Source organism: Tupaia chinensis, unplaced genomic scaffold, assembly GCF_000334495.1.
Source record: "Tupaia chinensis unplaced genomic scaffold, TupChi_1.0 Scaffold000228_1, whole genome shotgun sequence".
In the NCBI taxonomy this organism is placed as follows: domain Eukaryota; kingdom Metazoa; phylum Chordata; class Mammalia; order Scandentia; family Tupaiidae; genus Tupaia; species Tupaia belangeri.
Genome location: NW_006159703.1, coordinates 3,984,208 through 3,999,774, shown reverse-complemented (window position 1 = coordinate 3,999,774; position 15,567 = coordinate 3,984,208). Strand labels below are relative to the sequence as shown.

General features: G+C 35.5%; 1 protein-coding gene across 1 annotated transcript in view; it reads right to left on the bottom strand.

Annotated features, from left to right (window-relative positions):
• SPINK5 (serine peptidase inhibitor Kazal type 5) overlaps positions 1-15,567 on the bottom strand; it is a 70,517-nt gene that overhangs the window by 15,815 nt on the left and 39,135 nt on the right. The window contains exons 12-21 of the mRNA XM_006148057.1: positions 15,481-15,562; positions 13,870-13,997; positions 12,558-12,639; positions 12,093-12,220; positions 9,105-9,153; positions 7,145-7,272; positions 5,375-5,462; positions 4,075-4,202; positions 3,412-3,475; positions 405-532 (exon numbers count right to left, since the gene is read on the bottom strand). Coding sequence (XP_006148119.1) covers positions 405-532; positions 3,412-3,475; positions 4,075-4,202; positions 5,375-5,462; positions 7,145-7,272; positions 9,105-9,153; positions 12,093-12,220; positions 12,558-12,639; positions 13,870-13,997; positions 15,481-15,562 — 1,005 coding nt within the window. The remainder of the gene's footprint in view (positions 1-404; positions 533-3,411; positions 3,476-4,074; positions 4,203-5,374; positions 5,463-7,144; positions 7,273-9,104; positions 9,154-12,092; positions 12,221-12,557; positions 12,640-13,869; positions 13,998-15,480; positions 15,563-15,567) is intronic.

The following is a 15,567-nucleotide window of genomic DNA, read 5'->3' as shown; positions in this document are numbered from 1 at the left end:
CCTGGTGGCTTGAGAAATGCAGTGTATGTTTATATGTGTGTGTGTGTGTGTGTGTGTGTGTAAGTAGAGGAGTTAGAATGACAGTAAAATCTGTATGTTTTCTTCCTAATGGGAATTCTAAGATACTTCAGAGAAGGGATCCATCCATTTAATGGCAAAAGATTTAGAATGTTATCAAGAAAGATGTGATCTACTGATAGATAATGTAATAACCTAATAATGTATGGTTTAGTTCTAGAACTGTGAATCTTGGCTATTACAAATCAAGACTGACCTCAGAATGATTTATGGATAATCTTTTGTTTCCTCTATATGTAAGGAAAGGATAAACACAACATGTATCTGTGGGCCCTTTGCCATCCCGACTTTGTAACCCAAGGAAAGAGCTTTATTTGTGCACTCACAAGACTGCCTTACACATGGCACACTTGTTGCCATGGGTCTTGCCATCTGGGCCACGCACAGGGTCGTTTTCTCGTGTGCAGAAAAGATTTCCATTCTGCAAAAGACTCCGAAATTCATTGCATGCATCCTAAAAGAAGGAAAAAGAGCAGAGAAATGAGTTTGTTGGATTCTTACTAAAGACTTCTTGGTAAAAAAGAGAAGATGAACTGAAAAACTTTCTTCTGGCAATTGTATTGTACATTTCCTACTAAACATGCAGGACTCGAAAAGTCGCTTGTGCCCATTATTCTTGATTTAGTTCTCCAAAATCCAGACAGAATCTGCACTTATACAAGAGTTTTTCTTAATAAACTCAGCTTTTAGTGTTTATGTCTATTATAATACAATGAACATTGCACATGCCTTGAAATCAAAAAAGCTTCAGATTTGTATATGACCTCAAAAGCCATTCTATCTCTAATCCCTTTTACGTCATGCCTGCCAAGAAGTCATCCAATTTCTGTTGGAACGCCTGCAGTAATAATGACTTCATTACCTTCCAGACAGCCCATTTCAAAATTTCTACAGGATAGTTCCCACAAAGTAGACTTACTACTACTTTTAGGGTACCTTGGAAAATACCTTCAATGAATCCTCTAGCACCCCTTTTTTAAGAACTTAGCTATAAAAGAATAGGATAAATGTGTTTCTTCGGACTAGCAAGCAAAGTTGAAGTATTTTATTCTTCTGAGAAAAACTGAGGATATTTTTCTTCTTTCAGATGACAGTCCTTCAAATTTTTTGAGAAAGCTTTCTTGTCTTTCTCTTATACCTTACTATTTGCTCTTGTAAGTACTAAATGTAGCCACATCCTTAGAATTCTGCTTATTATATGATATCAACACTATTTCTTATGCTAGATTCTTTCTCTTTTCTTAAAAATGTAGCATAATGTTGCAAGTACAATATGATTGGCAAGACTAGCATGTTGATAGACATTAATATATCATATTATTAGTTATAATTCTACCACTAATCCATATCTCTGTGCTTCATAAACCTTAACTATAAGATAGAATAATAACAGCATCTTATTTATGTAGTTAAAACAATAATGACCAATATGTACTAAGTATTCAATATGTGTCCCAGATTGTTGGGAGAATAATGTAAGATAATATATGCAAATGTATGCACAGTGACTAACATTTAAAAAGCAGTCAGTAATTTTTAACTCCAGAGTTACATGTGGAATTCAGAGATAATAAGCAAAGTACTTAAGATTATAGCATTAATTACTTGTAGTAATTAGGACTGATTTTGCTTTTTTTTTTTTCCCTGAATCCTTTAGCTCAATTTGAAATTCAATGAGAATGACAAAGTGACTTTTTTCCCTAACTTTGCTTCAAAGATCACGCCCAGATTTACCTAACTGTTTGTATTTTGCAAAAGAAATATGATATGAGAAAATGGTTTGTCTGTAGTAGCTAATATGAAATCAGAAATAGTCTCATATTGAAGACTTTTATAGATGTTAAAAGTGAGTATTTTTCATATAATTATTGGGTTGTCATGGTGCATTTTTGCCATAGAAAGCATAGAAAAACACATCATAACTTTTCCATGACCTAATATTTTTATTAGTTGTTATCGAAATTTATGATACTGTGCAATACAGCTGGAAACAAGTCAATCATAGGGACCAGCAGATGGCATAATAGTTACATTGCTGGACTCCCATATAGTTGACCACAGTTTGAGGCTTGGACCCAGCAACTTGAAACATGCTGGGCACATGTGCATGCATGCCCAAAATCCTGAAAGAAGAAGGGAGAAGAGGGGGTGATTTCTCACTTTCTGTCTGTCTCTTCAGCGAACACACTCACCCTATAACAAAACAAAAACAAAAACAAAAACAAAAACAACCTCTCTAAAAAATAAAACAAAACAAAAACAAATATAGTAAGTCATATAGAAGAATGACGATGCCTGTTTATAGATCATTTGTAGTATCAGTTGTCTATGGTAGGGGCAGGAAAATGACCAAACCTGGAATAATCTATCTAGAGTCACTTTTCTGAACTCAGGAAAATATTATTTGGGGACACTATTTTTTTCTCACATGGAAGATAGTAAAGAAATAATCAAAGGAGAAGCAAGAAACACAAACCTAATTCGATCAAATGTGGTGTTGCAAAAACACAAAGTGTATTGAGAAGAACCCTAGATTTGGAGTCAGAAGGTCTAAGTTTGAATTCTACTGTTCCCACTTTTCAACTGTAAGAACTTTGAAATATGATGGTATAGAAACTGTTACGAATCTTCCCACTAACTTTGTAAGCAAATTCTAATTTTCTCTCTAGATTTTCAATATTCATTTTAAAATATGGGAATGGAGTAAACTGGGGTTTGCCATCTCTGAGCAAAATATTGTGTTTATAAATAAAATGTTAAAACAACACAGCTATGCCCATTTGTTTCCACATAATCTATGACTGTTTTAGAGCTACGCCAGCAAAGAGCAGTTGTAAAAGCAACTATTGCCACAAACCCAAAACTATCATCTATCTGGCCCTTTAAGAAAAAGTTTGAAGGCTTTTGGTGGAACAGTGGTTGAGGAGGCTGGATCCCACATGGTGAAGTGTACAGTTAAAGTCCCAGACCAAGCAGCATGAAAAATACACTGGGCATGTGTGCAAGCATGCTCTGATTCCTGAAAGATCAAATGGAAAAGGGATTGCTGTGTGACCCCACAGGGGTGTTTTCTCATGTTTTTGTTTTGTTTTGTTTTGTTTTGCTTTGTGTTGTGTTTTGTTTCTCTCTCTCTCTCTTTCCTTCTCTAACAAGTACATGCTCTCTCTAGCAAATTCAAATTAAAATAAGAAAAACTTTGTGAACTGCTGGACTAAATGAACCCTGAGATCCCTCCCAGCTAAAGCCTTCCATAATTCTTTGAGTTATTCCTATAGAGAAACTGCCAAACTTCACTTTTTATTACAGTATGAACATTCCAGGAAGGACAACAACCTCGTTAGCTTCTCTTTTGGCTCTTGCTCTGGATGCAGCCTCTTTTTCGTCTGTTTCTTGTTGGCTGTAAGAGACGGTATGGAGAGAATAATTATTTCTAGAACTCAATATATATTATCCTAAAGGAAAAAAAATCATCTCTCTACATACAAATATTTCATTACTTCTCCACGTCTACCAACTTAGCTAGGGAGTGCAAACGTCAGTGTGTACTCCTCCCTATCACTGTTCTTGTTTCCAATGTTGCTAAAAGATGAAGACGCATGTGCCATGGCAAACCAGTAAATCATTTTTCATTTTTATCTTTCTTTTAGAAATAAGGATATTGTCCTCCCCAGAAAGCCACAGGTTTTTATTAGATGTTAACACATGTTTAGGTTGTTAGCACTGAATGATTACACCCTTGGAGTATTAATGACCGGGACCTCCTCTTTTTATGGTGTTAACTCTGGGGTAATTTGACCTTAGCAAATGGTCCACCTGTGATGGTGATTTGAGTACCTTTCAGATCCCTGGAAAACACTAGAATGAAAAGTGCTAAGTATGTGGTTCTACAATAAGAAAGGGCTGGACTCAGTGCAAAGACAGCCTTCAGTGTCTACTCTCAGGAAAACCTTCTACGTCCTCCCTCTCAGCAGCAGCAGTGGCTGACGATCTACTCACAAGAAGGCCTCGCACATGGAGCAAGTGTTGCCATGGATTTTCCCATCTAGACCTTCAATAGGGTCGTTCTCTCTGGTGCAAGGGAGCCGCCCATTCCTCACGTAGTTACGGTATTCACTGCACAGCTCCTGCCAAATGAAGGTGGATTTAAGAATCGGCTAAACATTAAAACCTAAAGTGCATCGTGGGACTTCATTTCAGAACTCATAGTTCAATTGATAGCTCTTAAATTAATAACTATGTATAATTATAAATGTGTTATATATAGTATAGCCCCCCCAATCCACTAAGGATACATTCCAAAAACCCCAGTGAATGATCAAAACCATAAATAGTACAAAACCCATATATATTGTTTATTCCAGACATACATACCAATGATAAAGTTTAATTTGTAAATTTGGCACAGTAAGAGATAGCAACAACAACAACAACAACAACAAAAAAACCACTGTAGCAATTTTAACAATATACTATAATAAAAGTTATGTGAAGGTAATCTCTCTCTCAGAATATTTTGTTGTACCTTACCTATATTCAGACCACAGTAGCTTATGAGTTAAAGTAAAACCAAAGATAAGGGAGTGGGGGCTACTATAACATATTATTTATAACATATATGATGATATTTATAATGCATTAATAAATACTGTGTTATAATATTATTTATAATTATATTATATATGTTACTAATAAAATGTTTTTCTTAAATTTTCATCTCCAGGTCCTCTTCTATAAACTATAGAAAATAATGCATACCTGGTTGGCTAATACAAAGATCAGTCATAATATTTTTATACCATGAGGCATATAGTAACAACTAAATAGTTAATAGCCATCACTATCATATTGTCATTGTCTTTACATGTGAGATGTTACAGAATATAAAGCAAGACTCAAAGACGGTCCTAAGTGATTTCCTCAATATCTTACAAAGAATTAATTGGGATAAATCCCAGAATTGTTTTTTTAACTAAACAGCTTTATTCAAAAAGGCACTTGAACAAAATCTTAACACCTGCCCCTATTGGCTTACTTTCAGACAAGATGACAACCGTACACACTTTTCTCTTGGATCATGACTCACCTGGTTGATCTTCTAATTCATGAGTAACTAGATAAGATTTGTGGTGAATAAACTGAATAAGGAAGAAGAGGCCCTCATTCACACGAGAATCCAAATACATTTTCTCAGTTTTCAAAGCTACTAAGGACACTGGGATTCGGAGGGAGTAGGACCTTTGTCTAGGAAGAATGATCACCAACTATTGACAAGACTCTGATGATCTGAAACAATTACCTGTACTGCTTCTCTTTTCACTTTGTCTGCCTCAATTTTTTCCTTATTCTCTTCATTATTATTTTTCTTCTCCTCTTCTTCAAGTTTGCTGCAATTAAAAAAAAAATAGACTGAATCCATATCTCTGTTCCTTTTGGCAGCATGTTTTAAGAAAGAATGAGAATATTCCAGACCAAAGGTCAGATTCAGTCTTCAGTACTGATACAGCCATTCAAGAGGGGCTATATGTTTAGCTAATAATGCAGATAAATTCAGTTATTAAATTCTCCCTCTAAGTAAGAATAATAATACTACAAGCATGCATTGTCACCAGTGTGTGGTTCTCAGGTGCTCTCATTTTCTGTAGGTCACTGACTTCAATCAATGAAGTAAAAGAAACTACAATTGTGCAGACTATTTCTAAGTCATGAAACTTTTCCTGTCCAAATAACTGCAAGTCAATGAAGAGAGTAAAGGGTGATGTCAAGTCAGTTAATGCAACCATAATTACAAGATAAAGTAAAAATTGTAAATATTATCTTAGTTGAGTTAATGTCTTAGCTGAAATGTGAATTTGGGATTGCAAGAGTGATTCAAGTCCAGTAGAATTTAACAGCAAATTTTGAGATTGACATAAGCCTAGTATTTTTGTATTTTTGCCATTATACTGACATGCAGCATATCAAAATAGAAAGTCCTTAGCATTCACTCTATCTAGTTATTACTATAGCACCAGCAAATTTAACAGGTAAGGGGAAAACCCTGATTTCTTGACTCTCAAGTCATTGTTTCTGCCTTACACCGTCAGTCTCTCCTTTTAAGGAGCTTCATATGTGCATATAATTTAAGTTTGATCAAAATGTCAATGTCAAGAGACAATAACTTTGAATTATATTATTTAAATATTTTTCTAAATATTTACTTTAGAGGAGAATTCAAAGGTGGATTAGGGAATCAACAAGGAAAATTAGAACTGGTGATATTTAATTTCTCCTATCTTCTGCCAAACCGTGGAACTCTTGTCACAGGCTTAACTATTCCAGTAAGAAAAACAAAGGTTTAGAAGGCCATAAACTTGGCTTAGCAAGAAGACATTTTAGTAAACATCGAGAATATGAGCCTGCCCTCACTTTACACTAAGTTACTTTTTGAAGTATATGTTTTATCTATATAAGTACTGTCCCTGAGACGATAAATATACTCCTCTCTAGTTCTTAGGTTATTTCATTAATATGTTTTTAAATTTAATTTGACCAGAGAGAAACACAGAGATACAGTGAGAAACCAAGCTGCCAGGTCTGGGACTCTAACCATGGTCAGTCATGTGGGAATCCAGCATCTTAACCACCATACTACCTACCAGCCCCTATTTTGATAATCTTTACATATGAGCCCTGCAGATCTCTGTCTAGATAGTTTCCCTTAACCCATATCTGAATATACTCAGAGAATCATGCAATGTCAGGAGGATAAGAGAGACCAAAGAAATCAACCAATCTAGGTCATGAAACTCTGCTCTCTCTTTGTTAAGAATGAAGATGATCAAATATTAAAGATATCATTAAGTCACAAGTCTTTCCTCTTGACTTAATCATAAGATAGAAGGATCACTGAATGAGGAACAATATGATCACCAAAATATCCAGTGTTACCTAATGTCTTGTCCATTTGCTTTTAAGATTTTCGAGCATGGAACTGAGAGTAAATACTCTAAACATGTAGAGCAAGTCTGAGATTCAAGCATGATCAGTGAGAAAGAGATTCAGTAGGAGAGGTGGGATGGGTACGCACAACAGACTTGCACACATGGCACACTTGTTTCCATGCATTTTGCCATCTGGGCCACGGATAGGATCATTCTCTCTGGTGCATATGAGCATTCCATTCCTCACTTGGTCCCGAAATTCACTGCAAGATTCCTGGAAAAAAAATTTTTTAATGTTTTTAAAGCAGTTTTATACTTTTTATGAATTTTTTTCTGCTATGAAAAATAAGTGATAAGTACTTCAAGGTAAAAAGTAAAAAGAAAAAATGATGGCATGTAGAAGAAAATTAGTATTTATGAAGCTGGCATCAAAAAATCAGAATTTCCCTGGCACTATTGCAAGTCTATAAATATTTACCGTCATTATCTTCTTGAGAGTGCTTATAATCAAAATGCCCAAAAAGGGTGTCAACATTGGTAGAGACCAATAGAAAACGTACATTTGTGTTATGTCTGAACCACACAGTCTGTAAAAGCTATGAAAGGTGAAAGATGAGAAGATCCAATAAGTTCAGAAGAGAGACCTTGTTGGTATATCAGATTATTGCTGAATGATAGTTTGTCTCTAAGAGAATTAGAAAGAAGAGAAAAGAAAAACAAATGTGCTAAAACCAAGAAATAAAGATAAATCTTTATAGATGGAAGATAGAACAAATATAATCCCTGAGGCAAATGACATCTTTCTGAGCATGAAGTGACATCTCACTGGGAGTGGATTCCCATCTGGGATTCAGAGATGTGGTTTAAAGCAGGAGAGTAACAATAGAAATGGCAAGAAGAAGTTAAATGTTAGGACCACTGGAAAAAAATCTGAGAGCATTTGGTAACTAATCAAATATAACAGATGAAATAAACTTGCAATTACGAATTATGAATTAAAAAAAAATAATAATTCCAGGGCCCAGCCAGTGGCATGTTGGTTAAAGTGGCTTCCACATGGCTTGCTCCATAATTTGATTTTCAGACCTGGTGGCTTGGAAGACATGCCAGGTGAGTGCACGTATATACCCAGAATCCTAAGAGAAGAAATGGAGAAGGGGTTACAATATGACCATCTTCTCTGGAGGGGTTAGTGATGCTTTCTTTCTCTCTCTCTCTCTCTCTCTTTTTCTCTGTCTCTTTCCAGTAAGCACATGAGCCTTATAATAAAATCAAAAGAAAATAAGATAGTTCCAGCTAACAGAATCCCAGCAATTAAGAAAATGAATCAGTTTAATGGTAAACTTTTAAATAATGTCAACTTTTCACAAATAATAAATAGGTTTTCATTTTTGCAACTATTGCTAACATATATAATAAATGAAGATATATTTTGTATATGGCTCTTACATGAGAGTAATCCAACCTGTACGTACAAATGGATTTGGCTCTCCTACCTATAAAATTATAAAATTACAAAAGCATGGAGGATAAGCTAAAAATAACTGGAAAGTCAAAGGACCTATTTAATAGTGTTTTCGTCACCTGGGAACAACAACAACAACAACAAAAAAACAAAAACTAGTACTTCCTCCTTAACTGGGTGACCACAAAGATCAATTACAACAATGTATTTGCATTTTGTTTTGTAAACCAGAGTGACTAAGATCTTGCATTCTCTATTTGAAATAAAAGTGTGAATGATATAAATTGAAATTAGTAGACGCACAAGTTAATGTGAGTAGTCTGTGCCTAACAGAAATAGAATAAAAGCCAAATGTGGGGGGACTCTCTTAGGAAGCGTTAACACACCAGTTTTTATGAAACAAATCCAAAAAATCCAAAATTTGAGTAATCATTTTTCACATTTAAAGTTTTCTTTCTTCATTTCTGTCACGAAAAGTAAACAGGAAATATTTGTGCACATCATGAAATAACTAGAATGCTATTGTAAGAAGACAAAAATGAAAGAAAGAAAAAAAAGAGAAAAAGAGAAAGAAGAAGAAAGAAAACCAAAGGTGAGAAAGAAAAAGTGATGGCATAGCATCGGCTTTCTGAGTAAATTACCTTTGCAGCTTCTCTTTTAGCCTTTGCTTTTGTTTTTTCTTCTTGCTGACTATAAGGAAAAGGGGGAAAAATATAAGAAGAAATAGATCTTCACACAATACAGTAGATCCTTCACATTGGTAGGTTGATCATTCATTGTTTTGACTTTTCTTAGGCAACACCAAAAATCCACCCATAGTTCTTTGCGATTCTATTAGCTAATGAAGTAGAATAGCTAACCTCACCTCAAGAGAATGGTGCAAGAGGGGACCAGCAGTTAGCGTAATGGCTATGTCGCTGGACTCCCACGTAGTCGACTGCGGTTTGCGTCCCAGACCCGGTGGCTTGAAACTCACACTGGGTGTGTGTGCATGCGTGCCCAAGATCCCGAGAGGAGGACAGAGGAGAGGAGATTGTGGTGTGGCCATCCCCCTGGGGGTTGATTTCTCGCTTTCTGTCTCTCTGTCTCTCTCTGTCTGTCTGGTGAGCGCACATGCCCTATAGTAAGAACCTCTCAAAAAAAAAAAAAAAAAGAGAATGGTGCAAGAGAAAGCGCCGTAAGTGATCAGTGAGCCTAATTCTCTAGCATATGTCCTATGAAAATACTTTATTTGCTGATTCTTCTACACTGGTAATCTATAGCTCTTTATAAATTGGTAGAATTTGGCTTCTGAGAGACAGTATAAATGGTGGTTACGAGCAGAGTCAGTACTAAATAAAATATTTGAATAAAAATAATTTTAAAAAAAGGAAAGTCAGGCTGTATAAGGAAAACAAGAAGTGCTTTAAACTCTCTGTGCCTTTCAACTTTGGGGAAGGGGGTCGGAATAGGACAGGTGTTCCTCTCACAGGAATGTTAGGATAGTAAAGGAGTTGATACATACAAAGCAATTAGAACAGTACCTTGTACAAAATAAAGTGATAAGTATAAGTGATATAAAGGATTAATTTCATCATCATTGTTATCATCATTGTAAATTAACCTTCCAAAAATAGACATGCTAGAAACAAAGTGAGAGAGTGATAGCTTTTACTAAAATATTTTGGATTACTGACAATGTTGCAAATTAAATTTCATGGACTGAATCTGTACATAACTGTATATATATACTGTATATATATATATATATATATATAAAACAATTCAATCATGTTAGACCTAAATGTACCAAATTTGTGAAGATTTGTGCCAAATGACATAAAACTTGCTTATTGATAAAATTAAAACTTTTGAAAATTTGAAAAAACTGTTTTCACAAGAAATGAAAGTGGGCAGGATATGACTATGGGAGAAAAACCCTGCTATTCAAGAAAGTCAATAAGCAGGCTAACTGGTGGCACAGAGGTTTGGGAGTCTGGATTCCCCACGGGTGACAGCCTAGTTAGAGTCCTGAACCTGGCAGCTTGAGAAACATGCCGGGTGTGTGTGTATGCATGCCCAAAATCCAGGGAGGAGAAGGGATTGTGGTGTGCAAATAAAATATTTGAATAAAAATAATTTTAAAAAAAGGAAAGTCAGGCTGTATAAGGAAAACAAGAAGTGCTTTAAACTCTCTGTGCCTTCCAACTTTGGGGAAGGGGGTCGGAATAGGACAGGTGTTCCTCTCACAGGAATGTTAGGATAGTAAAGGAGTTGATACATACAAAGCAATTAGAACAGTACCTTGTACATAATAAAGTGATAAGTATAAGTGATATAAAGGATTAATTTCATCATCATTGTTATCATCATTGTAAATTAACCTTCCAAAAATAGACATGCTAGAAACAAAGTGAGAGAGTGATAGCTTTTACTAAAATATTTTGGATTACTGACAATGTTGCAAATTAAATTTCATGGACTGGATCTGTACATAACTGTATATATATATATATATATATATAAAACAATTCAATCATGTTAGACCTAAATGTACCAAATTTGTGAAGATTTGTGCCAAATGACATAAAACTTGCTTATTGATAAAATTAAAACTTTTGAAAATTTGAAAAAACTGTTTTCACAAGAAATGAAAGTGGGCAGGATATGACTATGGGAGAAAAACCCTGCTATTCAAGAAAGTCAATAAGCAGGCTAACTGGTGGCACAGAGGTTTGGGAGTCTGGATTCCCCACGGGTGACAGCCTAGTTAGAGTCCTGAACCTGGCAGCTTGAGAAACATGCCGGGTGTGTGTGTATGCATGCCCAAAATCCAGGGAGGAGAAGGGATTGTGGTGTGGCCATTCCCCCTAGGAAGTGCTTTCTCTTGTTCTCTCTCTCTCTTTCTCAAGCATACACACACTATAGCAAATTAGAAAAGAAAAGAAAGAAAAGAAACATGTTGATAAATTATGAGGTGATCAAAATTTCTTTTGGATAGAGATTTTCTATACGTATGTGAAAACTTTACAAAGTTAGAATTAAAATTGTGGAATTTTTTTTTAATCCTCTTTGTATAAAAACAGATCTAAACTACCACAAGTCTAACTTGATTAAAAAATTCTCACTTTCCCCTCTCTCTGTCTCTGTCCGGTGAGCACATGCACCCTATGGCAAAACAAAAACAAAACAAAGAAAAAACAAAACAACTAAAAATTAATCTTTTTCTTTCTCAAGGGGTAATGACTAGAAAAGGTAACAGAGCTGGCCACTAGGTGGCAGAATTCTTCCTTATTGCTGAAAGATTAATGTAGAGGAAAAGAAAACCAAGTTGAAACAAGCTCCTGCTGGCCACCATTCTACTCTCCACTTCTATGAATAAAACTTTATTATGTTTCATATCGAAGTGACATCATGGGTGTTTGTTTTGTGTATGTCTGGTTTATTCTGTATCCGTTTATATCATGAGAGTTAAAATCTAAAAAGCTTTACACTTCCTTTTTTGTTGTATGTTTTTGAGTCCATCTATATGTGACACCTAAAACTGAATGTTCCAGTGAACAGGAAAATGCATTATTCACAGTTGTCTGAAAACTTCTCATGGCAGTTCCCACCCCCTATTTCCTTAGAATACCTGAGACTCTACTTACAAGAGGGCCTCACACATGGAGCAGGTGTTGCCATGCATTTTCCCATCTGGACCCTGGATGGGGTCATTCTCTCTGGTGCAGAGAAGCTGTCCGTTCTTCCTCAGCTTGCGGTATTCATTACATAACTCCTGTGAAATCAAAGATAGGGGTTGGAAGTGTTGGACATAGGTTGCATCAGATTACAAAAATAGCCGAAGCTTAGTTTTGTTTTGTTCTTAAATATAGATCACCAACTGGCTTAATTGAGAATAATTCTTAACACTGGTGGCATGGAAATTTGTAAGTGATCAAAGCAAAAGGCCTTCAAACAAAAACTAGTCACATATATACATGTGCATATGCACACACAAAAACACAAACTACACAAATGTTTCATGTAGTTTCAGAGAACTCATGTGTTCTCCGCTAAATGCCATCTGTGGATCCTGGAGTCCGTATGTCTCCTGTTAGAGAAGGTACCCTCACCTCAAAGGAAGTTGTATTCTCAGATTGTCTTTTATTTCTTGATTCACCTTCCTTCTTTTTCTTTTCTTCTTCTTCTGCTTGGCTAAAAGAGAGTGATTTAAAAAGAGGTAAGTAAAAATCATAGCATTTTAGCTTGAAAATAATCTCAAATACAATTTAATAATTACAGTTAATATTTGCATGACTCTTACTATATGCCAAAACCTGTGCTCATATCATGGAATTCTCATGACTTCATTTAGTCAAACTGTTATTCTAAGCACTATTTGCAAATATGAAAACTGACAGACAAAACACATAACTTGCCCAAAGACATAGAGTTAACAGTGCAAACTAGAGATTTAAACTCTAGTCCAGAAGTAGTTTTCTAAACTTCCAGTGCTCACTATGTATCTCCAGTGATGACCTACCCTTTGCTTTAATCTTCCAGTAAAGTCTCTACCAACATCCTTAACTAGTGGGAAGTCATTCTGCCTGTGAAATACTCAGACTGTTAGGAAGTTCTTCTCAGCATTGATCCAGACTCTGTCCAGAGCTTTCACCTACCAGCACAACAGCCTCTTTCATCTATGAAGACAACTGGGAACTAACTAGTCCTTTGTCAACATTAAAAACAAAAACATCTTGGATACTTTAAGGCTATGATTCCCCCCACCTCCCCCTGAATGTATGCCCAAGTCTTAATAAGCATCAGAGGACATGGCTTTTAAACATTTATCCAATCAGGCAGTTCCTTTAAGTATGTTTTAATTCTATTCTTTTTTTTAATTATTACTATTATTATTTATACATTCAATCACTATACATCATTTAAATTATAAAGAGACTTTATCCAGATGATATACATCCCATACAGTCACATTGAGTATACTATTTACTATTATCATCATCAACAGGAAATAAACCATATCTGTGTCCCACAACTGTTTTACCTATTTTTTCCCCAAATTTCCTTTCCGACACTATTCCCCTCTTCCACTCGCCTTCCACTTTGTCCCTAGTGTCCATAACATTTCCAATGCTTGTATGTCCTCCAGTCTTTCAGACTCTACCATAGAGTGAGGACAGTCAATATATGTTAACTGGAGACACACAATGTCTCTTTCATAACCCGACTTCCTTCACTCAGCAATATATCTTCCATATTCGTTCACTTTCTAGCAAATGCCAGAGACTTGTTGTTTTTTAATGGCTGAATAGTATTCCATGGATCTTTTATTTTTCTATTGATGTGGCCCTATAAAGATCGAACATAGAAATGAAGTAGGAAGGCTAAAACTCTCCCCCATTTCCCAGCTGCAGTACTACTCACAAGAAGGCCTCGCACATGGAGCAGGTATTGCCATGCATTCTTCCATCTGGGCCCTGGATGGGGTCATTTTCTCTGGTGCAAGGCAGTTTTCCATTCCTCACAAGCTTTCGGTATTCACTGCAAAGCTCCTACCATGATGGAGAAAGTAAGTTGAATATGTATTTTCCTTCTATTCAAAACAGAAGATTCAAATATCTGCACTGGCAGAAACTGATGTAATATCTCTATGAGCACAGGATTTTTTTTTTTTTTTTTTTTTTTTAACAATTTTCTATACAGGGAACTGTCAGTAGTGTTCTAATTAGGGTGCTGGATTCCTACATGGCTAGCTGCTCTGTTCAAGTCCCAGACCCAGTGGCTTGAAAATCATTCCAGCACTTGTGTGTGTGTCCAAAAACCCAACAGGAGAATGGAAAGAAAGGATTTGCAGCATGGTCATCCCCCTGGGGGAGGGAGTGATTTCTCGATTTCCTTCTCTGTCTTTTTCTGGTGAGTGCACGCACCATATGACAAAATTAAAAAAAAAAAAAACCCTATGTATTTAATTTTTTTGCATTCATTTATTTTAAGAGAGTGTCTGGGGAAGTTCTGGAATGTTAATCAAGATCTTTCCCATCTGAATCCAGGGTTGTCCCCATTGTACTATCACCTAGCCCCTCAGTTCAGAATTTTGTTTTCTCCAAAGTAAAACTAAATTCAAGAACAATAGAAAAACATTTCATAAGAGATGGAAACTGACATAAAATGTCAGAATATAATAGAGGAGATAAACAAGTAAATTACACTTTAAGCGGAATAAAATAAGAGTGAATATATGTGCAAGAAAATCTGAAAACTCAAAGGTCAGGCCATGAGACCTTATTGTAGAAACTGAGGAAGATACCAGAGTACAAAAATAATTTAGCTGGTGAAGAATAAACAAGATATGCCTAGGCAAATAAATGGACTGGAACATACGTACACCAGACTGTGAAAATAAAATAAGAAACACAAGTAGACAACTACATGGCACCTAGCAGAACATGAATCTTTGAATGCAAGTAAGAAGCCAAATCAGAAGAGATTAAAATATATCCTGTAGTTGCTCATGCATTATTTGTAGGTTTATTCTAACTCTGTTAGGGAGAATAGTTAGATAAGGGAAAGAACAGAATCCAGAGAGAACATTAGAAGATTTTGATCATCAAAACAATAGGTGATCATAACTGACCTAGGGCTTTGGAAATGAATATTTTAATATTATATTATTTTAATATTTTAAAAATCATGCTTTTTGGGAAATTCAGGTTTTTGAAAATCTCAATTCATACATGAACTTTCAAAAATTCACAAATAAAATGTATACATGTAAAGACTCTGTGGAATGTTCAGAAGAAGCCAAATTAGTCTTTAAGTGATAACTATGTTTATCAGACTCCAAATGAGCTATTTTTATCTTACAGATTAGTCCCTGAAGCAGCAATAACGGATCAATCTCCCACAGCATTCATCTGTGTCATTCCCAGAAAGAAGAGTTAAAACTTTTTGGAGAGAAAATTTCATGCGTTAGGCTCTTTGAAATGTGTTCCAATATTAGTGCCAAGTCGAATTTATTGGCTAGATTCTACTCACTGCATATGAAGGTCCTTTTCCAGATTCTCTTTTATTTCTTGCTTGTGCTTTAGCCTTTTTCTTTTCTTCAATTTCTGCTTGGCTGAG